Source organism: Trichomonas vaginalis, chromosome IV, assembly GCF_026262505.1.
Source record: "Trichomonas vaginalis G3 chromosome IV, whole genome shotgun sequence".
In the NCBI taxonomy this organism is placed as follows: Eukaryota; Parabasalia; order Trichomonadida; family Trichomonadidae; genus Trichomonas; species Trichomonas vaginalis.
The window spans coordinates 25601811-25629300 of NC_067206.1; the positions used below are offsets into that span (position 1 = coordinate 25601811).

The window sequence follows — 27490 nt, forward strand, 5'->3', positions numbered from 1 at the left end:
TATCATATTTGATAAATACTCATTCCAGAGTTGACGTAATGTATTAATTATTGTTAGAGATATTGCTTTCGCAGCAAAATTCTTATTTCATGAAAGAAAAAAAAAATGATTTTATTCCAACAAAAACAAGTAAACAGATGAATGGAAACGTACTATATTTTCATAAATGTAGTAATCAGCGTGTCAGCTTTTGTTTATCATGTTCGAGTCAAAATGTATTAACTTGTAATAAGAAATATTCGAAGATTATATGAAGTATTGAGCATTCTTTGTAGAAATATTTGTAATTCATTACTAACATATATAATAAAGTTGTTTTTTTTCCTTATTGCAATAATTTTGTCTGATTTTAATAACTTTTCATGTATACGAGTTGTGTGAATATGCATCATAATATGCGTAAATATACTTATTTGCGACGAATAATGTGGTTGCATAATGGAGGTGCTAAATTTTGATTTTTAATATGGGGCTTTGGTATGTATAATCATGTTCTTATCTCAACGTAGGAGTATTGGTGCAATATGATTAAAATTTACGAGGTTGATCTTAAATTGAATAATTCTGGAGTATAAATCACAATGCAGCTAATTCTATGTTAAAGATAGATACAGATTGTAGTAATCAATTAGGGAGTACAAATTCATTCTTTCATTTCTGTCGTATTGAGCAGAAAGGAAGAGATCATAACCCTAGGAAAAAAAGCCCAAATTTGTCACTTTTCATAGTACGTTAAACTCAATTCGCTCGGCGAATGCCGAGCACACGTACTCATCATTCAACATAATATTCTCATTCTTTGGTTATTATAGTGCCAGACAACACAAGATTTCAAAGAATTACTTGAGTTTTCAATTAATCTTAATCCGATTTTAGATTTATCGAGAACTCCATCATCACAATCACATACTTCAGTGCGGTAACTACAATTATCCATATACAGAAGGAAGTTCTTTTCGAACAACTCATTTGGAGTCTGTTTTGGAAAGAACTTCTTTCTGTCCGACTTAATTTCATAGTTCCTGATCAACCAAAAGACAGAAACCACACACTATCTACTTAGGAAAGGAGTTCTTTCTAAATCTTCCTTAAATTGAGATTTTACGAGAGATAACCCTTCTATTGCACTTAAAAATGAACATTTTGATATCTTTAGTATCACACATGGTCATATATAGTATTTCATCTACATGAATACATTCATCTTTCGAAGTCTCTCATTAAATGGAGGCTTCGAAAGATGAATCGTTTTATTCATACAACTTTAAATCTCGAACACATTTAGAGAGTGAGTATATCATTTTATTCTTGTTTTGAGTTTATTCTGATTCAAAATTGCAGTGAAAACAGAAGTTCACACATCATATCTGAATGTGAGCTCATCTATACTTATACGATCTCAATACCTCCACTCTAAGCATAAGAGGTGAAGTTATATAAAAATTATCAGATGCGTTGAAGTCTCAAAAGTATTGCCTGAATGCTTGTTTCATATTTGTCCAAGTAGTTTCAATGAATAAATGTATTGTTTTTTATAATTTCGATTTATTTTTAGAAAATATTCAATATAAACCTTTATTGTGTTATTTACATCTCATAAATTCTCTGTCTAAATCATATAAAAGCGCGTTTTACCCCTATGAATCAAGAAATTCATTCAATATTCATGGTATATTTATTAAATTTATACGATTTACTAATAATCAATATTATATCCTCATAAATAGCAATATATTTTGGTAATCTATGATAATCATATACAATATTTGAAATCAAATTTTCATTAGTTTAGGTTCCTTGTTAATAGTAAACCATTATATTTATTACTAATAATAAAATCTATGTGTCGTATTGAAATTCAATAAAATTACTTATTCGGTCCAAAAAAACAAATTAGATAAAATTTTTCTTTTTTTATGTAATTTTTGTTTTTCATTTTTCTCAAGATCCTAAGTTATGTTCTAACTTTTGACATCATATCCTATCATGCTAGGCTATATATTATAGCATATCCAAAAGGCAAGGAAATCTATCAGAGAAGCCTTTTTGACCTATCGTTGCCCTACCTCTATTTTATTTATTCTCAGAAATGAAATTTTGCTTTAGACTGAATAGATGCAGCTTTTATGATGAAAATAATTTTGATAGGATGATTTCAAATTTTCTAAGAGGAATTTGAAAACTCCGATACATCAGATAGCCCATAAAAAATAAACTCTATTCAATGTTCGCTAAACGCCTTTTTGCATTCCCAAGAATCGGAAATTAGAAAGGAAATGGTGGACAAATTAGTATAGTGAAGATAAAGTTGTTTATAGGTGCTCACAATTTTTATTCAAAAATCAAATTTGAGAAATTTTGTATTTTTAATTAGAAGTTAAATTTAAATCTCCTTGGCTATTGTTTTTGGTAATGAAATTTTATTAGATTTGACCATTCGGATTTATGAAAGATTAATGAAAGGAATAATTCATGTTATCTATTATTAACACAATATTTCTGGCATTTTAATATTATGTACTCAAAATTACATCGAAATCTCTAAAATTGGTTTGTCCGAATTTTTACCGAAAGGTACATACAGCAAAAATAACATTTCCATAAAGGCCCAATGTAAATATTGACATTTTACATGTTTAAAAAGAGTTTTAACATTACTTTCTCCTTGGGTGAACTGTCTGTATTTACAACTATTCAATTTTTGTAAAATTTTCACAGAATTGGCATTTTATTGAATATATAATTTGATAATATTTATGTGCAATTATCCGTTTTTCAACAGCCTCAGAATTAAAATAGCATATGTGCAAACTCTCTATCCAAGTCATTGATTCCATGATAACTAGTTATATTTCAAGACTGAATAAAAGCCTTTAGTTAATATTTTGTTGCTTAGATCAAGTTTTATATAAACATAATTCATTAATTGTAATAAACTGCTCATCAAAAAGCGGATATGCCTATTTCAATATAAGTAATATTTATTTTGCTCTGACTTAAGTTATTCTCCATGAGAAATAAATTGCCATTTCAAATGATGTCAATGCCTAATGACTTTTTGCATTAACATATGCCCCGTGAGAAACAAGGAATTCTACAATATTGGCATCATTAAGTTTCGATGCTTCAAGAAGCGGAGTTGATCCTTTATTGTCTTCTACACTGATATCTGCTCCATGGGAAACAAGAAATTTTGCCATATCGGGATGATTATTTTTGAGAGCCTCAAGAAGTGGAGTTGATCCATTATTGTCTTTTCCATTGATATCCGCTCCATGGGAAACAAGAAATTCTGCTAAATCGAAATCATTATGTTTTGAAGCTTCATGAAGTGGAATTGAACCATTCCGATCTTTCAGATTAATATCTGCTCCAAGGGAAATGAGGATAACGGCCAAATAGAAATCTTTTTTATTTAGAGCTTGAAGAAGTGAAGTTCTTCCATCTTCATCTTTTGAGTTGATATCTCCTCCATGGGAAACGATGATTTCAGCCAAATGGAAATATTTTCGATCGAGAGCTCGAAGAATTGGTGTTGATCCCCATTTATCTTTTATGTTGACATCTGCTCCATGAAAAATAAGAAATTCTGCCAATTCTATATTATCATTTTTAATGGATTCAAGCAGTGGAGTTGATCCTCTTTCATCTTTTGAGTTGACATCGGCTCCATGAGAAATAAGAAATTCTGCAATCTCCAAATTATTTCCTTGTGTAATACAATGAAGTGTATTAGTGATGTCAGCACCATGTGCAATAAGTAGTTCTAGTATTTCCTTCCTACTGTATTTGGCAGCAGCAGCAACGAAATCAAACTCAATTTTGAAATGTGGATTGAGAAACTTTCCATTTAATATGAGTATTTTTGCAATAAAAGGTCTATTCAATACTATAGAACGACAAATTGCAATATTAATTATATCAACATTGGCATTGAAATTAATAGGTTTTCTCCAAAATTCCTGATCTCGTGTTTGATCTATCGCAACTAAAAGTGCTTAAAGATTGTTGTAATGGCAGCATGAATCTATTTTGATACCTAGCTGATGTTCATTCATCAAAAATGTGACAAAATCAATATTATGCGAAGCAATTGCATACTTCATGCATATATCATTTGGCTTTTGGTATTTCAAACATTCGCTTATTATATCTGCATTTCCTCCTAAAAATGATAATCCAAGGCAGATATCTGTAATCTTTGATTCATATTCTGTTCTTAAAAATTTGAAACAATTTGCTGCTCCTTGGTAACTACATATTTCAAGTAATGTGTATCTTTTGTTATTATATGGATAGATTCCACTTGATAATGTTTTGTTTTTATCAAATGACTCCATTTCTGTTAATAAAATAAATGTTTTTAAATCATCATCCATAATTGCTCGAAATATTGGGTCCTCAATATTAACTTTAGGATTGACATGGTTAATTAATGATGGTTTAAGTTGAGGTACTGTTGGATGGTATTTTTCATATATTTTTTTGTAAATTGCAGAATATGACTCTATGAAACGATTATTCATTACCATTGCGTTTGAAAGGATCGAACATACTTCAAAAGGGGAATGTATTTGGGTTGTAATTAATTTGTTTATAATTTCCTCGTAAACTTTGTTTATTTCGTCTTCATTGGATGTCTTCAGTCAATATATGGTATTCATAATATCAATATAATCCTTATTTAGGTCCATAAGCTGTTTGCAATCCATAGCTATCAATATCCAAAATGATTTTTTCTGGAGTAGGGGTAATTTTAGCTAAAAGTGACACCCCTTTAAAAGTGACACACCCGTGAAGGGTGTGATTACCGATCGGTAATTTCGACAGTTTAGAATTCCAAATTTTTTATGGAACTGTTGCGAGTTTCATAAAGAATTTAAGGAATATAAGCAAAGATTTGAATCAAAATCTTAGACCTAAGCCGCTCGATTCGCTCGCGGCTTCCGCGAATTACAGATCAGCAAAGATTTGAATCAAAATCTTCGAACTAAGCCGATCGCTTCGCTCGCGGCTTTCTTTATTATTTTAAATTTGCATATTTCCATCAAAAGTTCATAAGGTAAAAAATTTCGTTTATTTTTACTAAGAAAAAAAAGGTTTTTGATAATAAATTTATTTTATTTCGAAAAAGTAGCAATAATCGTAAAAGGGTATTGATAGGCTTGCTAAAGTAACTAATTTTAGCTGTCAAATACTTTTGTATTTTGAAGTAAATTAGTATAAATTTGTTTTTACTTTTATTTCGAAAAAGTAGCAATAATCGTAAAAGGGTATTGATAGGCTTGCTAAAGTAACTAATTTTAGCTGTCAAATACTTTTGTATTTTGAAGTAAATTAGTATAAATTTGTTTTTACTTTTATTTCGAAAAAGTAGCAATAATCGTAAAAGGGTATTGATAGGCTTGCTAAAGTAACTAATTTTAGCTGTCAAATACTTTTGTATTTTGAAGTAAATTAGTATAAATTTGTTTTTACTTTTATTTCGAAAAAGTAGCAATAATCGTAAAAGGGTATTGATAGGCTTGCTAAAGTAACTAATTTTAGCTGTCAAATACTTTTGTATTTTGAAGTAAATTAGTATAAATTTGTTTTTACTTTTATTTCGAAAAAGTAGCAATAATCGTAAAAGGGTATTGATAGGCTTGCTAAAGTAACTAATTTTAGCTGTCAAATACTTTTGTATTTTGAAGTAAATTAGTATAAATTTGATATTATTTTAACTCCCTTTGAAAACCTCAATTTTCCATACAGAGGGAACGGGAATAGCATCCAATATTCCCTGAGAATGGTTGCGCATTCTCAGTTCCCTCTATATTTCGAACGAAGCTCTCATCGGTCTTTTTTTTCATACTAAACGTTTTTTTCCCCTGTCACTTTTAGCTAAAATTTGGGTTTGCCGCCTTTGCTTACCACTTCAGAAAAAAATCATAAATTTTCCAATTTGTGATAAAATTTCCTACATCTCATGGAGCTAATATAGAAAAAGTGAATGAAATGAAATCAAGTCTATATATAATGAGATTCTATACTGGAGAATAAAAAATAAAATTCTTCTCCGTAAAAATCTGATCTAAGTTTTAAACAAATATAATTTTGGGATGCTGAATTGAAATGGAATAAAGAATGGTACTTAAAATATCGTTCATAAAATTTTCCAGCAGTTTTTTTTTAATGACTTCCATTGATTACGAATCCTATGCTAAAGAAATTGATTGTTGGTATAATGATGAACAATTTATTAGTTTGAGGACAGCTCAGGAGCTTTCTCAGATCTTTGATTTCTGCAAATTTACAAAAAGTCAATTCATGGAAACATTTACTATACTCAATAGGGAATTTGGGTCTTCAGATATGTTCATTCTCTCTCAGCATGTTAAAATAGACAACTTAGACACTATCGAATCAAGCCTTGAAATTTTAGAATTTTATGCTAAATTATTTAATAGCAAGATAATATTTGATATATCTTCTTTCATCAAATCCCAAAGTAGCAAAATTATTAAAAAAGAATTATCAAATTTCAACATAAATTCAAGCGATTTTGAAAAACTTTATACCATATTATTAAAAGAAAGTGATTCTGAAGACAGTGATCCGATTAGTTTTGTTCAAAAATGTAACTCTCTACTTCTTTTTTCAGCCCAAAATAATGACAACAAAGTGATTGAATATCTTTGCTCTCTTCCATATATTGATGTCAATACCAAAGATATCTATAGCATGACTCCACTTCTTTACGCCGCACAAAATAATAATAGCCAAGCTATCAAATACCTCTGTTCTAATCCAAAGATTGAAATCAACATTAAAGATAAAAGCTATATGACAGCGTTGCATTATGCCATTAATTATAGTAATCTTGAAGCAATAAATTATATTTGTACAATTCCTAATATTAGTAACAACGTCAAGAACGGATATATTATGACTGCTATCTTTTATGCTGCTAAGAATAGTAATTTGGAAGTAATCAAATGTCTCCTTTCCCTTCCTAATGCCAACATTAATATCGGAATTCTTACAACAGCTCTGATTTATTCTATTCAGAATCCTAATATTGAAGTCTTTAAGTATCTTTGCACTTATCCAAATGTTGATATTAATGCAAAAATTAAAGATGGTATGAGTATTCTTCATTACGCAGTTCAAAACAAAAATATTAAAGCTATAGAATATCTAAGCTCTATTCCTAATTTTGATATCAATGCAAGAGATAAATGCAATAAGACAGCTTTGTTACTAGCTGCTGAATCTTATAATGTTGATGCTGTCAAATTTATTTGTTCTCATCCGAATATTAATGTTAATGCCAAGGATAACGAGCTTAAGACAGCTCTTCATTACGCGATCCTAAATAAAGATACTGAAGTCCTCGTATATCTTTGTTCGGTTAGTGATATCGAAATCGATGCAAAAGATATGAAAAATAAATCAGCTTATGACTGTGCCAGAGAGTATGATTATACAGAATGCATAAAAATTCTTTCTTGTTTTTACTAATAAAGTTTTGTTTTGTATTAATCAGAATTATTTGGTTTCAAGTAGTTTATAAACTATTGATTGAAAAAATATGGATTTCAATTTGATTGAAACATTTATATAAGGAATTTAATACTATTTCATATAAATTCAATGATTCCCTATATTTCAAACAAAAATCTGAGAATAGTTATATGTTTTTTTCTCATTACTGTATGAGCTCAACAACATAGAAATATTCATTATTTTTCTGTGAAATTATATCAATTTTCTGGAGGAGATGTTACGGAAGCAAAAAACATTAAAAGAGGGTTTATTTAAGGGTACACTTACGCCCCTATGACACGGCCTTCAATTCAGATGTTTAAGGTTAAATTTCAATGACGCTTCACGCCAGTTGTCAGAAATTTGAATTAAAGTCAGGTGGGCGTAAGTGCAGCCTTAAGTGATACTTAACAAAAAAAGTTTGTAATGAGAAAAAAATAACTAAAATAATACGATTTTTTAAAAAATTAAAATATATTTTTTGTGTTTTGTAAAGGTAGTCTCACGAGAAAACTGACGGTAAAAATTCGATGAAACCAGGTGCATTGTATAGTACATATATGTGGTAAATAAATGTCGATTAGCTTTGTAAAAAATATCCCACAGTTTTTGAGATCTTGAAAACGGCCATTCAAAAAGTCGAAAATTTTCGCGAGATGTTAATGGGCAAGACAGTTTTTCGACAAATAAATCGTAAACATGGGAATTAAAATAAGGCGTTATATTACATATATGGTAAAGAATATGGATGTGAAGAGCGTTAGTAGAATGGAAAGACTTTGAAATTTTAAAAAATTTATCTGGACTAAAAAATTATTTGATTATAAAAAACATATTATATATCAATTGCTATATAGAACTATCATAACAGATTTTGGAAAAGCCGCAAATCCCCAAGTTGCAGAATTGCGTGTGGGCAATTTTAACGACATTTTTTAACGCGATACGAGCGTAAGTCCATAGAATGTGTTTTGAGGGAAACTATAAAAATCCAAAATAGAGGTAAGTGCGCCATTATTACCTGCGAAGTTACATGGAATAAATCGAAGAGTAAGTACAAGATGATCTTGCATCTTTCCAAGTAAATGAAATTTATTAAAATTAAGATGATAATATTCATTTATAGTATGTGTATGATGTTTTTTCAAAATTTCTTCAAATAAAATGCAGAGAGAGGGTCAAAGTTGCTATTTGTCACTTTTCCACAAGAATATAATGGGGACAAAGTTATCATATAGTTGATCTCATTCACTGAGGTGAGAGATGCGTGTAGTGTAATATGTAATGGGATAAACAGTGGGATTGCTGCTCTAAGTCCTAGGTTCGAGACACATTGGCTTCATTTTTCTCTTTTTTATTGACGTAAACTATTCAATTTTTGTGTTCTCCATTCAAATTTCAGAATTTTTTTTGCAGATTTCACGCTACATTCGAAGTTACCTTTTGTAACAACCACCACTGCCTACGAAAGACGAAAGTGTGTCACGATTTCACCCGGAAATCCGACGGTTGTTTAAGAGTAAGCACTTTTGGTCGTATATTAATTTAACTAATATGAATTTGGATTGTGCTTTCCTTATTGATGTAATGATATTTTCACTAATAAAAAATGAAATATACACAAGAAAAAAATTATTCAAAAATTATCATTGCATTTTATTTGAAGAAATTTTGAAAAAACATCATACACATACTATAAATGAATATTATCATCTTAATTTTAATAAATTTCATTTACTTGGAAAGATGCAAGATCATCTTGTACTTACTCTTCGATTTATTCCATGTAACTTCGCAGGTAATAATGGCGCACTTACCTCTATTTTGGATTTTTATAGTTTCCCTCAAAACACATTCTATGGACTTACGCTCGTATCGCGTTAAAAAATGTCGTTAAAATTGAACCGCGCCTGCAGAATTCATTACATACTAATTAGAGAGAGGGTCAAAGTTGCTATTTGTCACTTTTCCACAAGAATATAATGGGGAAAAAGTTATCATATAGTTGATCTCATTCACTGAGGTGAGAGATGCATGTAGTGTAATATGTAATGGGATAAACAGTGGGATTGCTGCTCTAAGTCCTAGGTTCGAGACACATTGGCTTCATTTTTTTCTTTTTTATTGACGTAAACTATTCAATTTTTGTGTTCTCCATTCAAATTTCAGAATTTTTTTTGCAGATTTCACGCTACATTCGAAGTTACCTTTTGTAACAACCACCACTGCCTACGAAAGACGAAAGTGTGTCACGATTTCACCCGGAAATCCGACGGTTGTTTAAGAGTAAGCACTTTTGGCACCTACTCATACTAATTATTCAGCTTTTTATCAGAAAGGAAGGTAGTGTAGTGGTTGGTAACACTATGCTCTTTTTGAATCTAAAAGGCAACTGTTCAAATCATAACATCTTTGTTTTTTTTTCTTATTCTGCCATTATTGTTTTTCCTTGTTATGATTCAAATTAAAAATATTTTAGTAAAGGTATTTTGGACATCATTTTTTCACATTGTCTCAATGCAAATGTTTGAAAATTTTGTAGGCAATATGACAACTCTTTCAACATTTGTTCTCTTTTATTAACTCAAACAGATTTAGGATCTAATTTCATGCCTTCGAAGACATTTAAACCATCTTCAACATAATTTATGACAAATTGATAACAATTACTCATGAATGTCGTAGATTTAATATCCTGTCACTCAGCAACAAATTCGGGTTCAATAACAAAGCTCAGTAAAAACTTTACAGAAATTCTCCAATTTATTTTAGTGTCTTTTTGCGTCATTACGGCTGCATTTTCTTCTGCATCTGAACGCTGTGTTTGGAAGAAGACGAAATACAGAAACTTTCAAAACACAATAATCAGATTTCTTTCTTGTCTTTCATGTTAAAATGCTTCATCTCGCTAGGTATACGTCATTTATTGGATGGATTGTTAGCTTTGTGTCCAAATAGCAAAAAAAAGTATAATTTAAATTTCGCATTTTGCCATAAGTATACGCTTTAATTTATATCAAAACAGATTTAGATAGCTTAAAACAATATAGTTTACTCATAAATACATCTTGATAATTCACTTCTTCAATTTTCATAATTATATCCTGACCTATATCCTCTTATAAACCATATTTCTACTGAGATCTTCTTTAAAGCATCTTTTTATCCCTATCTACGCCTCGAAACCCTATTTTTCCGGCGGAATATGAATCTTCGGGTCTCGCTGATTCGATTTCTGCAGTCAGATCGTAAAAATACCACTACATAGCCTGATAATCTCAATTTAAGTTCCTTAATTTTTTTTGAAAAAAAAATTAAAACTCCCTTATCAACATCATGCTCATTTTTACGAATTTCATTTTTCCTTTAAGTTTAAAATATACGCTTTTTTAGCATGTTTATAATACATTTTCAATTTACATTTACATTTTTATTTTGAATTGTTTATTTATATTTCCGTTTGAACAATAATATTTATTGAAAATTGTGAGAGAAACGGATATAATAAAAACACCATACAACAAAATTCACTTTTTTTCATACTTACGCGGATCACTCCTTTTCGGCCCAATATGCCGGAAATGATAAAACTCTCAGATCTAGTTGCTAAGATCAAACTCTCGACTCTCAAATCTATTTCCTCAGATCTTGTTGCTAAGATCTACTTCCTCAGATCTTGTTGCTAAGATCTACTTCTCAGATCTCAAATCTACTCTCGATCTCAAATCTACTTCCTCAGATCTTGTTGCTAAGATCTAAACTCTCGACTCTCAAATCTACTTCCTCAGATCTTGTTGCTAAGATCTAAACTCTCGACTCTCAAATCTATTTCCTCAGATCTTGTTGCTAAGATCTAAACTCTCGACTCTCAAATCTACTTCCTCAGATCTTGTTGCTAAGATCGATCTATTATACTCAATTTTACTTAAGCAATATAGATCACCTTTATTATGATTCTCTTTATCTGTACTTGTTTAAAATTAAATTACATCATAAAGATCTAATTACAAATTATTTAGAATTTTGAAATAAAACCAGTATTTTATCAAATGCTTTGAGATTAATGCATTCAAACTTAAAAAAAAAGATATATTCAGATCAATTTCAATATTATTGATTTTTTAATGTAAAAACTATGTCTACATAGATCTCAAACAATTTTATTAGATACTCTTTTTCCCAATTTTTTTCAAAATCTCTTTTTACATATCAAAAATTGTATTTTTCAATTTCATTTTTATTTTTTCCATATTTTTTTTGGAATTTGGATATGCGTCCAAAGTAGTTATGTCATTAGAAAAATATTAGATATCTGAAGAGAAAATGATAACTTAGAGAGTTTTAAAGATTTTATTTTCGAATACAAATATAGACCTCAGAGGAATACATTCTAAATAAATTTGTATCTGAGGGTGAATAAATAAGAACAAAATTTAAAGGGTTAGCATAAATAATGTAGAAATTAAGATTGGAATTTAAATTTAATACAAAATTAAAGGGAATGAATTTGCGATTAGTAGGGTATGGCAAATGGATTGGGAAACATTGGTTACACATGAAAATTATCAGATGTAAGAATTTGGTGCAGATATTTTAAAAATGAGATCTGAGTGCTTAAACAATATCTCAAAATTCAAATTTTCCAAATGAAAATTTGGAAAATTCCCAAAATGCAGAATCAACTGATGATTTTCAATCATTAATAACGCCAATACAAGAAGATCATTTTCCTTCTGCCAACGAACTAAAACAATGGTTTGATATTGCCCATGATGTTTTAATTAGTCCGCCACCTGAGAATCAACATCCAGAAATTGATGAAGAAGAGACACAAAAAGCAATTTATCTATTACAAAACTTAGACTTTCCTAAGAAATAAAATTATTTAATTTATTCTTGTTTGTTTTTTAATTAAACATGTATATTTATTAACATTTCCTTTTTTAATACCTTTCCAACTTCTATTAGTAACAAATACATAACTAATTTGAAGATTTAGCGTTATGAAGAAGTATCCAAGTAATAACGTCAATAATGCATTTGCGATAGGATATAATTGCACCAAAGGTTAAAACTTGTATAAAGAATGAAAAATGAAATTTAATACAATTTTTTTTCGAAAAAAATCCATGCTTGGCTAGATTTTCATAGTTATTGAATATGCATTACTGACATCTTGTAAAAGATGCCGATCAAGGCTTTCAAGATTGCTAAATTTCTCGATTAAAATTTACATTTTTTTTTTATTTGTGTTTAATTACATTTTACAGTTTGCAGACTTACATAAAATCCGCAACATAGTGGTTATTTAATATTTGCCCCACAGTATTGTAGTTTGAAATTTACGATAAGATTATAATTGATAAAGTAAGGTTTTGTCATTAATGCATCTTATAAACTTTCATTGATAAATATGGATAGATAAGTTCTGTGTTCAAAAGTAAGCATTTTTTAAAACGCGCAATTATATCAAGAACGACTATCATAAATTCATGAGTATCGATGATTTTCGTTTAGGATGGACTTAATCGGCTTGATTGATATACATATTTTAAAATGGCATAGCTTTGTGCATGTTATGTCAAGCATTGTGCCAAACCAATTTAAAATGAAACAAATTATTTTAAAGAAACTATATATGAACTATTCGAACACTTTATATTAATGTAGGGAGCTATAAATTTAAATATTCTAAAAATTTATTTATTTGTTAAGAGTTCGGAACAAATTTATTATTGAATATATAGGAAATCAAATAATTATGCATAATCGCATAAAAAAATGCTGAAACAATGAAAAGAAAAAAATAGTTGCCCAATAGAAAAAGTCGAACCCATACCCCTACCCATTGAGTTATCCTCACTTTCAAGTTTCGATCGAAAAAAAGGTATTTAACCGCGTAACTCGCACCTTTTAGTCGTATTTCGAAGTTCTATATAGTATTAAAGATTAAGTTACATTATGTACAAAATAACTTTTTATTGTTATTTGATTTTGATAGCATTATTAGCTGAATATGAAAAATCTCGTAGAAATAATCATTTCATTCAGACATAAGTATTGGATTGTTTCCCAACAAGCATAATAACACACGTTTCACGTTATAATTTATTTCATTTCTGTACAAAATTTAGATAACGATATCAAATAAAAAAAACTGTGGCATTTTTTTACTTTAAACTATCATGAAGTGTAACCAAATTGGGTGAGTATTCTTGCTATCAGTATGACATGAAAAAGTGAACGACAAAAATTGAAGATATTGTAGTTAACTCGGATTTTTTTAATTGCAAACACATCTATAATTTGTTTAAATATCATTTATTATATCAAAATCGAAAAATTCGTTTTTGGAAATCTTTGAATTTATGAGAAGTTCTACAAAGACACTTAAAAGATTGCAATAAAAAGGCTCTTTAATCTTCTTCATCCTTGCTCAGAAACTTCTACTGGTTACCTTACGGGTAACCTGCAAAGCTGCTTCCAAGGCATCGGGAAAATAACGTATTTTCGTGAGACTACCTTTTGTTTTGTATAAAAAATAAATAAAAAGTCCGTACAAAAATTAAATAAATAAAATTATATTACCACCATGGGAACCAACCTCTCCACATCTGGCACAAATTCTTCATGTCTGTTGCTTCATGGATCAATCTGTCGACCTGTTCTTTGACGTCAAGTTTCTCTCCTTCGAAATCAGTTCCGTCCAATTTAGAATGAATTCTGTCTGTTACAAACTGTGCAGAGTTAGTTTCAGAAACATTCTCAGACCACTGAGCGAGAGGATCGTAGATGAAAACTTCAAGGATTCCGTTGATCTGTTCACCGTTGTTTCTGATCAACTCCATGACGTTTTCGCAGCAAGATCTGAATGTTCCTTCGATTCTTGAAACTTCCAATGCGTTTGTAAGAATTCTTGTGAGTCTGAAAGGAACTTTTTCTGGTGCTTTCTCTCTGTGCTGAGCCACTTCGAAACAGTCACCGAAATCGATGTGAACCAATTTCGCTGTCTTGTTCTTGATCATGATGTTTGAAAGATGTCTGTCTCCCAAACCCAAGATGTAGCCAGCCATTGATGTCATGGAAAGAGATGTTGTGTATGCTGTTCTTCTTTCGATCCAATGTGTTGAATCTGATGAATTCAACAGCAAAATCGCCTTGAGATCATCGCCTTTCGTTGCAGACAAACCTTTCTTGAAAGCGAACATTTTATCTGCTCCTTCGATTTGTTCGAAGTTTGGACAAGCTTTCATTGTTGTCTGGTACTCGATTTCGACTGGAACATTGTTCTTTTCACGTCTTTGTTTGATCAATTCGTAAACAGTCGAACAGTTTGTGACCCAGCCAATGAATCCGACCTGTCCTGTCAATGGGATGACGTTGTATGTTGTGATTCCCAAGTGTTGTTTCATAGGAATCGTTGAGTTGTTGACGAGTCTGTTGATGAAGCCGAAGAGCTGCATAACTCTCTCATCGAGTCTTGTGTCTTCGTGAGCTTTGAGGAGGAATGTGTATCTGATACCGTCCGTGCCGTAAATTGCCATTCTTCGCGGTCTTTGTTTGGACTTCATGACTGACAATTTCTGGTCGATCTTGTCAATCTTGATGATGTCTTCGCTGTACTTGAATGAGCCTGGCAAACAGATGTCGTAGTTCGTTGTCTCACTCAAATACTCTGAAGCATCCTTGAGGTTGATCTTGTCAATCTCTGCAATGACTGGCTTCAATTGGTTGAAGATGGAAATGTAAATTCCCCATGCTTGTATCAAATGAATGTCATCGTTTGTCTTCTTGTAGTCCATGAGCATCTTCTTAGCTCTCTGAAGACTCTCGCCAAACTGTGCAACAAAGGCAATCTCGTAATACGTCTTTGGCTCTTTCTCAGTGATTTCATGGGCAGGTAATAAAAGTGACAACATTTCATTTACATCTTGTTTGATCAAATAAGCTCTTGAAGCATCATCCAAGACTCCGAACCACAATTCCCACCATGAAACTGCGATTCTGATGATCTCGTTCGTGAATGTGAGGAATTGGCCAACAGTCTCTGGATACAAGATCTTTAGACGATCATAGATTTGTGAGGCAATCTTTTGTCTGACGGTTGTGTCACTTTTAAGTGGTACAGACAAAGAATAAAGAGTTGTGTGAGGGAATGATGTTCCTGTTGCCAAGAGGATGTCTGTAATGATCTGTCTCAAGTTCTCATCATCAGAAGATGCTCTTGCAATGATCTGTGGCATAACATCCAGCCAGACATAGATAGGAATTGTTGGAACACGAGATTTGAATAAACTGTACATTTCTGGGGAACCGTTTCTAAACAAAATTGAGAGAGCTCTCAAAGTGAATGATAAGTGGTCATTTGCGATGTACAGACCAGCGATGGATGAAGTGATTGAATCCATGATGTAGGACTTATTCTTTGTCTTCTCGAACATCTCGAGATTTATGACTGACCACTGTGTCAATGCTTCGACTGAATTATCCAACATTTCTGCTGCTTTTCTGAAGTATTCAACGGATTCTTTGATTTTTCCATCGAGTTTGAGCCATTCACCGACTTTCAACATTGAATTTCCTTGGATTTGTATGGACAATTTCTTATCATTTGCGATCTCTTTCATCTTTGCAATTGCGTTTGCTTTGTCACCAGACAATCTCAAGTATTTCGCGTAGTACATCTTGAGATCTTCATCATCTTTGTTGTTCTGCATGAAGTGATTCAAAGTTGTCAAAATTATGTCAGTTGCTTTTGATTTGACAGCGACATCAAAGAATCTTATCCACATTGGTTTGATGTCCTTGAATGACTTCACTAAGTTCTGGACTTGTAAGTTCCTGAACAACACGTGATAATCATTTGGCAAAAGATCGAATCTCTGCTCCCATCTATTTGTAATTCTCTCAATTGTTTGTTGAGAAATTTGTTTCTCGAGAGTAGAAGCTGTTTGTGAAATATCTGATGCTTTGATGTAATCAATAACTTCCGCGATATGTCTGATTAAAGCTATTGATTCGTATTCAGGATATGTTCTTTCGTAGTCTTCACTGATCATTGGGAAGATTCTATCTAATTTGTGTTCTTCGATTTTTTCGATAAGTTCTTTTGCTTTTCCGAATTCTCTTGTCATCAACAAACCGTACAAAGCATAGATTCTTTCAAGGTGATTTGCTGATTCTTTATCGAGTTCTTTAGAGACTTTCACGAACTCTTCTGAATCAAACAAACCCCAAAGTGCTGCAGCAGTGTAGTGTTTGTATTTGGCATCGATCTTTGAGAATTCTTTGAGTTCTTGGTATTTGGAAAGCTGGTTCAAACAGTTGAGTTTTCCTAGAATTATCTTCTCATTCTTACTGTCATCTTTCAATGTGACATTATACTGTTTGAGGGCGTCTTCCCACAAACCAAGTCTTTCTGCCAATTCTCCATTAGTTGTACTTGTTCCTCTCAACGATGTCGATCTCAAAATACCTTGTGCAGCCAGTGGAAGACCGAGTTCCTGGTTGATGGAAATCAAGTCATCGGAGACAGCATCGTAACCATCATCGTAAAGAGATTCAGCAGCTCTCAATGCCTGTGCTAAATTGTTGACGGAAAGAGCTCTTTGTTTGGCAATCATCATAGGAACAGGTGGAGGAGCACCAAGTACTTCGATCAGTTCCAATACTGCAAGGAAGTTCAACATGATGTAGCGAGGAACAGATGATGAAGTGAAAATAATCTTCATTATTTCTGTTATTTGGTCGGATCCAACTTTTTCATGTTGGAAATACAACATTGCAAAAGCGATTGGAAAGATCGAATCCATGACAGGGAGATGTCTCTCAGCGAGTTGTGCACAAGATGAAATAGCACGAGAGGCGGACTGTCTGATAACAGTGGAGACAACTTCGTTGTACCAAATAATCCAGGCGGATTCAGAGTGGTTTGATGATGGAGCGGTTATTTTTGTCAGAAGTTCTTTTGTAGAAACAAATGGTGCAGAAGAATGAACAGCTTTCTGTTGCGATGTCGTGTTCTTTCTTCTAGTTGATGTTGGCTGTGTTTCTGCAATGACAACGCCTGGAATGGCTGCACCAATTTCGATCAAACTCGAGTACATTTCGAAATTGCGGTTGTAACTGAATTCAAATGTCTTCGCAAGCCTCTGTTTGTGGAGAACAAATGATGGACCAATGTTTACAGCTACAATGAAAACAATGTCTGCACAAGGATTGTGTAATTCTTTGTTTATCCTTGTGACTTTGATCATTGCGTTGAAAATGTAGCTGGCGAGCTTCACACTGCCTCCATTCATGATGATTGACTTGAGTCTGATCAATGCTTGTCTGCAATTTGATGTTTCAAGCGCATTATCACAGACCCAGTCCAAAATTGGAGGTAAAATGATGTGTGAAACGGAGCCAATCAATAACCCGAAGCTGACGAAGCAGGAAAGAATGGTATCAATGGTCTTCATCGGTAACAAATCGAAATCTTTCACAAATAATTGGGCAATTCTTGGCATGTGAGGAATGAAAGCCTCAGGAATGGATATAACAAGCCAGTCGCATGTTCTCGTGAGGATAACTGGGTCAGTTGTTCCCCATTTGTCGCATATCAAGTCAATGACATATGGAACTAGTGGAACAAAGCGAGGTCCGATGGCTGTGATGAGTGTGGCCATGTTGGAAAGAAGGACTGTGATGGTGGATGTACCTTTCGATTGAAGTAATTCGTTGATACGACGAATTAAGTAGACTTCTAGCTCGTTGTTTAGCATTCTGTTGGTCTTGAGGAACATAAGTAATGCTTCGATGGCCGCTGGATGGAGAGCTGCCAGGGATTCGTTGCCAAGAATATCCAAAATGTTGATTAAAGAGATACCAATGGCTGTTTCGGTCAGAGCGTTAAGGGGATCGTTGGAGACAGCGGTAGAAATGAAGTGGTTGGCAGAATTGATCTTGATCTCCTCATTTACGTTAATTTGGTCGCCATTTCCGAGAAGTCCGTTGATGAACGCTGAATTCGAAGCACCGAGGATGCCAAATACATGAAGTAACTTAGTTCTGTCAACTGCGTTCTTCGGAAGTTTGGCAATTTGTAGTAATTTCGTAAATAAGTCACTGTCCTTACTGAGGAGATGATCTCTGATCTGCGTAAACTTGAGAGATGAGAATAAGAGGTCGAGTGTTGAGTTTAAGCGGTTGGGAGTTGAGTTTATTTGCAATGATTGGCGAATGTGCTTGGAAAGAAGGTCAATGTTGACTTCTGTCGGTAGCAATGGTATTAAAATGGCCAAAAGCTTCAAGGATGTTGAAGAAAGGCGGAATTGGGAAGATAAAATTCGGTTAATAAGGAATTGGATGTATGGCATGTTGGATCTCTGGTTGATAAGGAAGTCCTGGTTATCTTGCTTGAAGGCAACTGACATCGCGATGATGAAAATCTGAATATCTTCTTTATTGAGGACTTCTGAGACTTGTAAGTTACGAACTTTCTCTTTGAGGAGTGCTTCGATGGCGCGCTTTGCTCCTGGATGCTTGGAAAGCTGTACGAGTCTCTCGAAAGATAAAATTCTGATTTCTTGCTGGGAATCGTGAAGTAATGACTCGAGAGTGAAGACTAATCCATCATCAGCTTGTTCGAGAGGTATATTCTTGAGAAGGAATACTCTTAAGTTGGAATCTGTTTCTGTAGGGATAAATGCGATCAATCTCTGGGCTAATTCGATGGAATAGCATGCAGAGAGGTATTTGATGCATACCTTTGATGCACTGAGCTTAACGCCGGTGTTTTCTTTGTTCATATGATAAAGATATTCCAAAATAAGAGGAAGAGAGAGTAATGATGGGTCAATATCGAGAGTTAAGATACGATCGAACATGTTTTGTACGATATCGCTTTGGCAATTGTTTGATAACAAGTGGAGATTTGCATGAGAAAGCAAATCTTTGGTAATTACGTATCCGTCGTCTTCAACAATGTCAAGATAACGCTTAAATCCAATTGTTAATAATGGGCTATCAAGATAATGGTAGATCTTCGATGAATCTTGTTTGAAATAATCATTATTTGAAATTGAGAGAGCGAGTAAGCAATAAGCAGCTTCTGGGCAATCGAAAGCCTCTGTTACTGACTTTCTGCACTTCTGGATGAGTGGGATTTTATCAGAAGAGATTCTTCCTTTTGTAAAAACGAAATTTCCCAAAGAAACGAGAGCTTCGGCTCTATGTGGTGTCTTCTTCTTGATACTGCTATGCATGAGTAAATAGAGCTGGAATTGTGTCTCTAGCTTGAACAATTCAGGAGATGTTCTCCAAATCAAAGGAAGAACTGGATATCCGTAAGTTCGGATGCTTGGATCTTTATTAGAGAGTAATTCTAGTGGAACAGACTTGAATCTAATCAAATAAGCTGCTTTTGGATAATGATCCAAAATTTCCGTTAATGCGCGGCAAACACCTGGATATTGTTCGTGCTTTTGCTTATCAAAGCTCTTCATGAGGAGTTCGATGACGTTATTAAGGGCGGAAGTCTCATGATCTAAAGCAGCGATCAAAGCAGCTGCAGCTGTGTCGTAAATTTCATGTTCTTGGCCTTTGAATGATTTAACAATCATGTTGATTACATGTGAATAGACACCCTCAAGGATAGTTGGGAAATTTTTGATTAATATGGTAATCAACTGGAAGCCAGCAAATCGTGGTTCGGCTTCTTCACCTGTAATCCAACTTATTGCGTGATCCTTAAGTGGATTGAGAATTAAGCTGAAAGAGTTCTTCAAAGGTTTCGAAATCCAAAGTAAAATATATGTAAAGTACTTCCAAAGGATTGTGTTCTTGTCTGGAGGAATGGCAATTATATCTCTTGATAGTTTATCGGCTAAATAGTTCTTATCAATGTTAGGAATTTCTGTTAAGGCGTTAACAAGAACTACATAAAGCAAACCATCTTTAATGTGAGTAATTGAGATTGAAGAAAATATTTCATCAATCTTGTATTGCGCATTCGAAAGATCGTGTGCTGAAATAATTTCTCTTCCGCAAAAATTACGAAAACCACGAATAGCGTTCAGGTAAAGTTGTGATTCTGGTTGAACTAAATATTTTTCAACCATGTTCTTATATCTCTGGACACCATTCTGGTTCTTTTCCGATTCCATTTTCTTTTGATGAAATGTGAACTCAAAAAAATTTGATATGATTAATCTTCTCTATGACAGAAATACATAGATGAACAGTATTATAGTAACTCTTAATCATAATTATTGAATCTTTCAATTTGATGATATATGTGAAAAGACATAAAAATGATTAATTTTGATTGTTATCATTAATGAATGTATATTACTTATAAAAAATTTCAATAGTCATTCAAAATTATCAATAAAATGAAATGATGAAATACAATAGAATATGCACTTTCTAGTGAGAATTATTGATTATTCATTTGACACCTTTCTGGTTGAATTATCGTCAAATTTTTCCATTCTCAAAAAAATGATCGAATTGAACATATATCCAATAATGATTGATGACCTTGACTCAAAATTAAAATATTCAAATTGAAAGCAATTACAATGAAGATTCATTAATTTTTTGCTTTTTTCAAGATATGAGCAGAATCGATTTTGTTAAAGAATCACCCATCCTGAGTACTCTTCATTCTACAAAACGAGTAAACTATATCTTTTTTCAAAGAACTGTTCATATTGTATTGCTTGAACAGCTTCCAATTGGATATGCACTTTGAATATGCAAAGAATAGTATTTATCCCTACATGAGCTGAGATATAATTTCAAAGTAATTTTGTTATTTCAAATAGATCTTACATAAATTTTAGCAAAAAATACGTTTAGTATTGAGTATTTTCAAATCAATAAACTCATATGTTAAAAAAGAGTATAATTAATAGGAATATCTTTATTATAGAAAAAAAAATTATTAAATTTAAGCAATTAACTGCTTAACTTCCTGGATGTTCTTGTTGATAGCTTCGATCTGAACCTTGAGTGCTTCCATCTTAGATCTCTCGAGTTCCTGGACTTCTGGTTTAACCTTTGTAGCGTAGTTAGGATTAGAAATCTTTTCTTCGTATTTCTGGAACTGTTGTTGTAATGGTCCTAACTTCTTCTCCAATCTCTCGAGTTCCTTCTCGAAATCTACGACACCCTTCAAGTTGATTCTCAACTCAACTGTCTCTGTGACAACAGAAGAAGCGTAACCAGCAGCGATCTGTGTTCCTGGAGCAACAACGTCGACCTTTCCAAGTCCACCAATAGCTGAGATGAATGGAATTGTTGGCTTGATTTCATCCTGAGAAGTAACGATGATTGCCTCCAAGTTATTGTTGTTGATGTTGTACTGCTTCTTGATAGATCTAGCAGCAGAAGCTGTAGCAAAAGCAGTGTCAACAATGGAGACATCGTAGTTGAGCCACTCCTCGTTAACTAATGGATAAGGAGCCAACATGATTGATTCGACGTTGAATCTTCTTGGTAAGTGCTGCCACAACTCTTCAGTGACGTATGGCATGAATGGATGGAGCATTCTCATTGTTGACTCAATGCACTCGTACAATACAGCTGCGACAACTTCCTTGGCTGCTGCATCATCGCCGTTAACGATTGGCTTGATGCCTTCCAAGTAGACAGAGCAGAACTCGTCGTGGAAGAAGTGTGTCATTCCATTAACAGCGTCAGCCATCTTGAAGTCCTGGAGACCAGCTGTTGCTGCCTTGATTGCGAGAGACAACTTCTTGAGTGCCCACTTGTCCAATGGTGTTGTCTTTGATGCATCGAGGTCCTTGTGGGAATCTTCTGGGTTGAACTTGTCGAAGTTTGGCAATGCGAAACGAACAGCGTTCCACATTTTGTTGCAGAAGTTTCTGTATGAAACAATGACAGAGACATTGAGGTTGGCTGTTCTGTTTGCGCCTGCAAATGAGCAGAGAGCGAGACGCATGGCATCAGCGCCGCACTGTGGGATACCGTTAGGGAAGTCAGCCTTTCTGCCGTCGATTGCGATCTTCTTTTCTTTGTCATCGAATGTGGAATTCTCGATTTCAGCAACTAAATCTTCCAATTCGATACCGTTGATGACGTGGCGTGGATCGATGACGTTTCCGAGAGACTTTGACATCTTTCTGCCCTGTGCATCTCTGACGAGTGGGTGAAGAAGAATTGTGTGGAATGGAACTTTGTTTGTCAATGTCAATGACATCATGACCATTCTTGATACCCAGAATGTTAAGATATCCCAGCCTGTTTCGAGAATTGAGTTCGGGAAGTATCTGTTGAGGCGTTCTTCGTTGCTTGGCCAGCCGACGCCGGAGAATGGAAGTAAAGCGGATGAGAACCATGTATCAAGAACATCTGGATCTTGTTCAACAGTGACTCTTGATGGTACTACGTTGTTTGCCTTTGCACCTTTAGCGATGGCTTCTTCTTGTGATGCTGCAGCAACCCACTCTCCATTTCCTTCTGCCCACTTTCCGTCGATTTGGACTCTGTAGGCTGGAATTCTGTGTCCCCACATCAACTGTCTGGAAATGCACCATGGACGGATGTTTTCGTGCCACTTCTTCCAGTCAACAACGAATTCGTCTGGAACAATCTTCAACTCGCCGTCATCGACTGCTTTGATGGCTCTGGCAGCCATGTCTGTTGTGTTGACAAACCACTGTGGTGTGATAACTTGTTCAACAATGTCGTGGCCGCGCTGAGTGATACCTAATCTCATTTCGTGGTCCTTCTCTTCCTTGTAGAGGCCGCGCTCCTTCATCCACTTGACCATCTCAACACGAGCATCGAAACGCATCATGCCGGAGAATTGGCCATAGCCTGGAGCAATGGCGCCGTCTGGTGTCAAGATTGAGATTAATCCAATCTCTGGATGGCGCTTGTAAACTTCGTAATCGTTTGGATCGTGGCCTGGTGTGACTTTGACAACGCCTGTACCGAAGTTCATATCGACAAGGATCTCATCTTGGATGATTGGAATTGGAACTTCACGGATTGGATGCCAGACATACATTCCGTGGAGATGGTTGTAACGAGCGTCCTTTGGATTGATTGCAACAGCTGTATCACCGAGCATTGTCTCGAGACGTGTTGTAGCGATTTCGACCTTTTCGCCGGTCTTCTTTCCATCCTTGTCGCAGATTTCGTAGTAGAAGTGTGTCATTACGCCGAATGGATATTGTGGGTATTTGTGGTTTGGAACATTTAATTTTGTACGCTTTGTAAGTGTAATGTATTCGACTTCTGCATCGGAAATGGCTGTCTTGAGAGCGCAATCCCAGTTAACGAGGCGCTCGCTTCTGTAGACTAAGCCTTCATCGAAGAGTTTGATGAAAGCAGCAATGACTGATTCACTGCGCTTCTCATCGAGTGTGTAGTATGTGTCCTTCCATGCAAGGGATGAGCCCATGTCACGAAGCTGAGAGAGAATTGTGCCGGATTTGGATTCAACCCACTTGTGAGCTTCTTCAAGGAAGTACTCGCGGCTGTATTCGCCACGGTGGAGCTTCTTCTCATCGTAGATCTTCTTTTCGACACGGAACTGTGTGGCAATACCAGCATGATCTGTGCCTGGAACCCAAAGGGATTCTTCGCCGCACATTCTATGATAGCGGGTGATAGCATCTTCAATGGATGCTGTGAGGGCATGACCAAGGTGAAGCTCACCTGTGACGTTTGGTGGAGGAAGAATCATAACAAACTTCTTGTCAGCAGCCTTTGGCTCAAAGAAGTTCTGGTTTTCCCACCAGGAATACCAGGCATTTTCGACCTTCATTGGATTGTATTCTGAATCGAATTGTGTTGTATCTGACTTATGACCATCCTTCGATTTTGGAATAACTTCTTGCTTTGCTGCTGTCTTTTTCATCTTTTGTGGGGCCTTTGAAACAGCCTCCTTAATGACTTTCTCCTTACGTTGTGCTTTGGCAGTCACAGACATCTAAAATCTAAAGTGACTTTCAATCTTTCAAAAAAAAATCAATTGAAATTCAATCATTATTTCTTGTTTCTACTCCTAAGTATTTTTTCGTAATATTTTAAGGATGTCGTTTTGTCCCCCAGGGGGAATATTGCGTCCCCCACTTGTTTGATGGAGTCAGAGTATAATTGTAAAGTGTCAAAATAATAATTGATGAATAAAGTTCAAATATTATAATAGATACAGCTTTTTGTTAATATTTAAAATATATTTATTTGGCTTTCATTGAGTTTTCGTGTGTTTTCTGCGATTTGAAAATTTAAATTTCCTAAATTTTTTGCAATAGATGCTTTTTAATGGACTATTTTTGATTTTAATTAATGGGAGTAGATTAATCAATAATAAAATCCGTATCGATATCCTATCATCAAGCGTCACTTTTTGTCCCCCAGTCCCCCACCCATGGGGTGGGGGGCCAAAAATCCATTCAATTTTGAATGTCCCCCAGTCCCCCATGGGTGGGGAAAAAAGTGACTCCCCATATAGGTATATGGATATTTTTATACAATCATATTTATGTTTTGATAAAAATATAATTCAACTCATTAAAATGGAGATGAGGCTAATATTTTCAAAAATCATTTCTCGATTTTAACTAAAAACCTTTGGCACCCAAATAAATGCATCGATTATTAGGAAGTTAGTTGTATTTAACTTATAATTATCCATAATTTTTCATACTTTTAATTTTTTTTTTAATCCTTTGGAACAATGATATAAAATCACTCTATTTATGCATATTAGCAATCGTAAATAATATTTTGGTACCTAAGAATAAATACTTGTATTCTTTGTCTAACGATTATGACGATTTACAAAAATATTTGACACTTTACATGTCCCCTAGAGCTCCAAAATTATGGCAAACCCAAATTTTAGCTAAAAGTGACAGGGGAAAAAACGTTTAGTATTAAAAAAAAAGACCGATGAGAGCTTCGTTCGAAATATAGAGGGAACTGAGAATGCGCAACCATTCTCAGGGAATATTGGATGCTATTCCCGTTCCCTCTGTATGGAAAATTGAGGTTTTCAAAGGGAGTTAAAATAATATCAAATTTATACTAATTTACTTCAAAATACAAAAGTATTTGACAGCTAAAATTAGTTACTTTAGCAAGCCTATCAATACCCTTTTACGATTATTGCTACTTTTTCGAAATAAAAGTAAAAACAAATTTATACTAATTTACTTCAAAATACAAAAGTATTTGACAGCTAAAATTAGTTACTTTAGCAAGCCTATCAATACCCTTTTACGATTATTGCTACTTTTTCGAAATAAAATAAATTTATTATCAAAAACCTTTTTTTTTCTTAGTAAAAATAAACGAAATTTTTTACCTTATGAACTTTTGATAGAAATATGCAAATTTAAAATAATAAAGAAAGCCGCGAGCGAAGCGATCGGCTTAGTTCGAAGATTTTGATTCAAATCTTTGCTGATCTGTAATTCGCGGAAGCCGCGAGCGAATCGAGCGGCTTAGGTCTAAGATTTTGATTCAAATCTTTGCTTATATTCCTTAAATTCTTTATGAAACTCGCAACAGTTCCATAAAAAATTTTAAATTCTAAACTGTCGAAATTACCGATCGGTAATCACACCCTTCACGGGTGTGTCACTTTTTACAGGCGTGTCACTTTTAGCTAAAATTACCCCTACTCCAAAATTATTTGGTCGGGTCCCCAATTGTCCCCCAAGCGACATCCTTAAATATTTCAGAAGGAAAACTCTAGCGTAAAAGTGACAACCTCTTATTTTGATTTATCTGTTCATTATATCTTTTTAAAAGAATGGCATATCAATACAGTAGCTAGAAACTATGACTTTGTCCCATGTTCGTAAGAATTTTGATCTATTATAAAATAATTTTTTGTATTTTCCAAATATTTGAGCTAAAATGAGCATAAAATTTAATAATGCATTAAATTAAAATCTGATTTATCTTCAAAATTTTTTCTGAAATTATGTTTTTCATTACAAATTCATAAAATTTAATTTCAGTTTTTAATTTTTAAATTTTTTTTGGAAATTTTTCATTCTGATTTATTTCAAATTCCTAATAGATTAGGTATAACAAGCTAATTTGATGGTAAATATAGAATAAGACACTGTTATTCAATAATTATACTTTTATCACCGAAAATTAAGTTGAAATGCTTGTAATAAAGAGGAAATCTCATAGTCTGATTTATATATCATTCATTAAAAGTGGAAAAACTGTATTATATGTACTAATTACAGATATTTCTTTTTAAATATTAACGACATTATCATATTTCATGAATCATTATATAGATAACCGAATACCAATAAAGAGGGTGAAAAAGAATTGCTTTAAATTTAAGCGAGTTGTAAAATATATCATAATAATATGAAGTAATTTTATTGAGAGCAACAAATACTATTAATATAATTAATATCTTAAATAACAGAAGCCTCACTGCTAAGCTGCTTTAAGTATGGTATTACTTTATCTTTATGAAGTGTAACTGCATCGCTTCTTTCTTGAGATAACTCTGGTGTAAGTGGGAATTTGCCACTGCTTACGAGGTCAGAAATAATATGAGTGATTTCGTTTTCAAGTGTAATAACTTCTGTAATTTTTGCAGAAGAACGACCTTCTTCAGCAGCTTTTTCACATAAGCCGAAAAGCTTATCCTGAATTCCAAGAATTGTGCTAATAAGTACGTCACTGCAGTTCAATTCCTCTTTTGGCTGTTCATTCATTTCTTTGAGAAGTAATTTTTGCATTTCAAGAATTTGAGCATCTAATTCTTTGATTTCTTTATCCTTTGCTTCTGATTCAGTAGCCATAGCTTCAAAATCAGGGAGAGCATTTGTCAACTCTTCAAGAATTGCGCGTTGGCTACTATAAACAGAGTTTAATGTTTCTTGTTTGAGACGAGACTTTTCAGCATCTTCTAATGCTTTCTTCGGAAGCAATTGCAAGGCTTCTGGAGTTAAACTCATATGTA

The 27490-nt window shown here is 33.6% G+C and overlaps 5 protein-coding genes across 5 annotated transcripts, besides 8 other annotated features; 1 reads left to right on the forward strand and 4 right to left on the reverse strand.

Annotated features, from left to right (window-relative positions):
• Positions 1-727: 727 nt before the first annotated feature.
• Positions 728-775: a mobile genetic element.
• Positions 776-3998: 3223 nt separating this feature from the next.
• On the reverse strand, positions 3999-4532 carry TVAGG3_0167350 (spectrin binding; the record flags this gene model as incomplete). Its single annotated transcript, XM_001322614.1, has 1 exon — positions 3999-4532. One exon carries the CDS (start codon positions 4530-4532, stop codon positions 3999-4001), a length of 534 nt encoding a protein of 177 aa, XP_001322649.1.
• A 210-nt stretch (positions 4533-4742) lies between these two features.
• Positions 4743-4772: a terminal%2Cinverted (terminal inverted repeat of MuDR-3_TvMULE3 transposon ID:TVAGG3_0167360).
• Positions 4743-5901: a mobile genetic element.
• Positions 5872-5901: a terminal%2Cinverted (terminal inverted repeat of MuDR-3_TvMULE3 transposon ID:TVAGG3_0167360).
• A 3-nt stretch (positions 5902-5904) lies between these two features.
• Positions 5905-7516, forward strand: TVAGG3_0167370 (protein ubiquitination; the record flags this gene model as incomplete). The annotated part of the gene is made up of 1 exon (XM_001322615.1): positions 6175-7503. The coding sequence occupies one exon, from the start codon at positions 6175-6177 to the stop codon at positions 7501-7503; it is 1329 nt and encodes a 442-aa protein (XP_001322650.1).
• Positions 7517-7800: 284 nt separating this feature from the next.
• Positions 7801-7927: a mobile genetic element.
• A 5795-nt stretch (positions 7928-13722) lies between these two features.
• On the reverse strand, positions 13723-20679 carry TVAGG3_0167390 (ataxia telangiectasia mutated (ATM) -related family; the record flags this gene model as incomplete). Its single annotated transcript, XM_001322616.1, has 1 exon — positions 14112-20675. The coding sequence occupies one exon, from the start codon at positions 20673-20675 to the stop codon at positions 14112-14114; it is 6564 nt and encodes a 2187-aa protein (XP_001322651.1).
• A 748-nt stretch (positions 20680-21427) lies between these two features.
• Positions 21428-24555, reverse strand: TVAGG3_0167400 (valyl-tRNA synthetases family; the record flags this gene model as incomplete). Its single annotated transcript, XM_001322617.2, has 1 exon — positions 21464-24475. The coding sequence occupies one exon, from the start codon at positions 24473-24475 to the stop codon at positions 21464-21466; it is 3012 nt and encodes a 1003-aa protein (XP_001322652.2).
• An 820-nt stretch (positions 24556-25375) lies between these two features.
• Positions 25376-25405: a terminal%2Cinverted (terminal inverted repeat of MuDR-3_TvMULE3 transposon ID:TVAGG3_0167410).
• Positions 25376-26176: a mobile genetic element.
• Positions 26147-26176: a terminal%2Cinverted (terminal inverted repeat of MuDR-3_TvMULE3 transposon ID:TVAGG3_0167410).
• Positions 26177-26859: 683 nt separating this feature from the next.
• On the reverse strand, positions 26860-27485 carry TVAGG3_0167420 (uncharacterized protein; the record flags this gene model as incomplete). The annotated part of the gene is made up of 1 exon (XM_001322619.2): positions 26937-27485. The coding sequence occupies one exon, from the start codon at positions 27483-27485 to the stop codon at positions 26937-26939; it is 549 nt and encodes a 182-aa protein (XP_001322654.1).
• Positions 27486-27490: the final 5 nt, after the last annotated feature.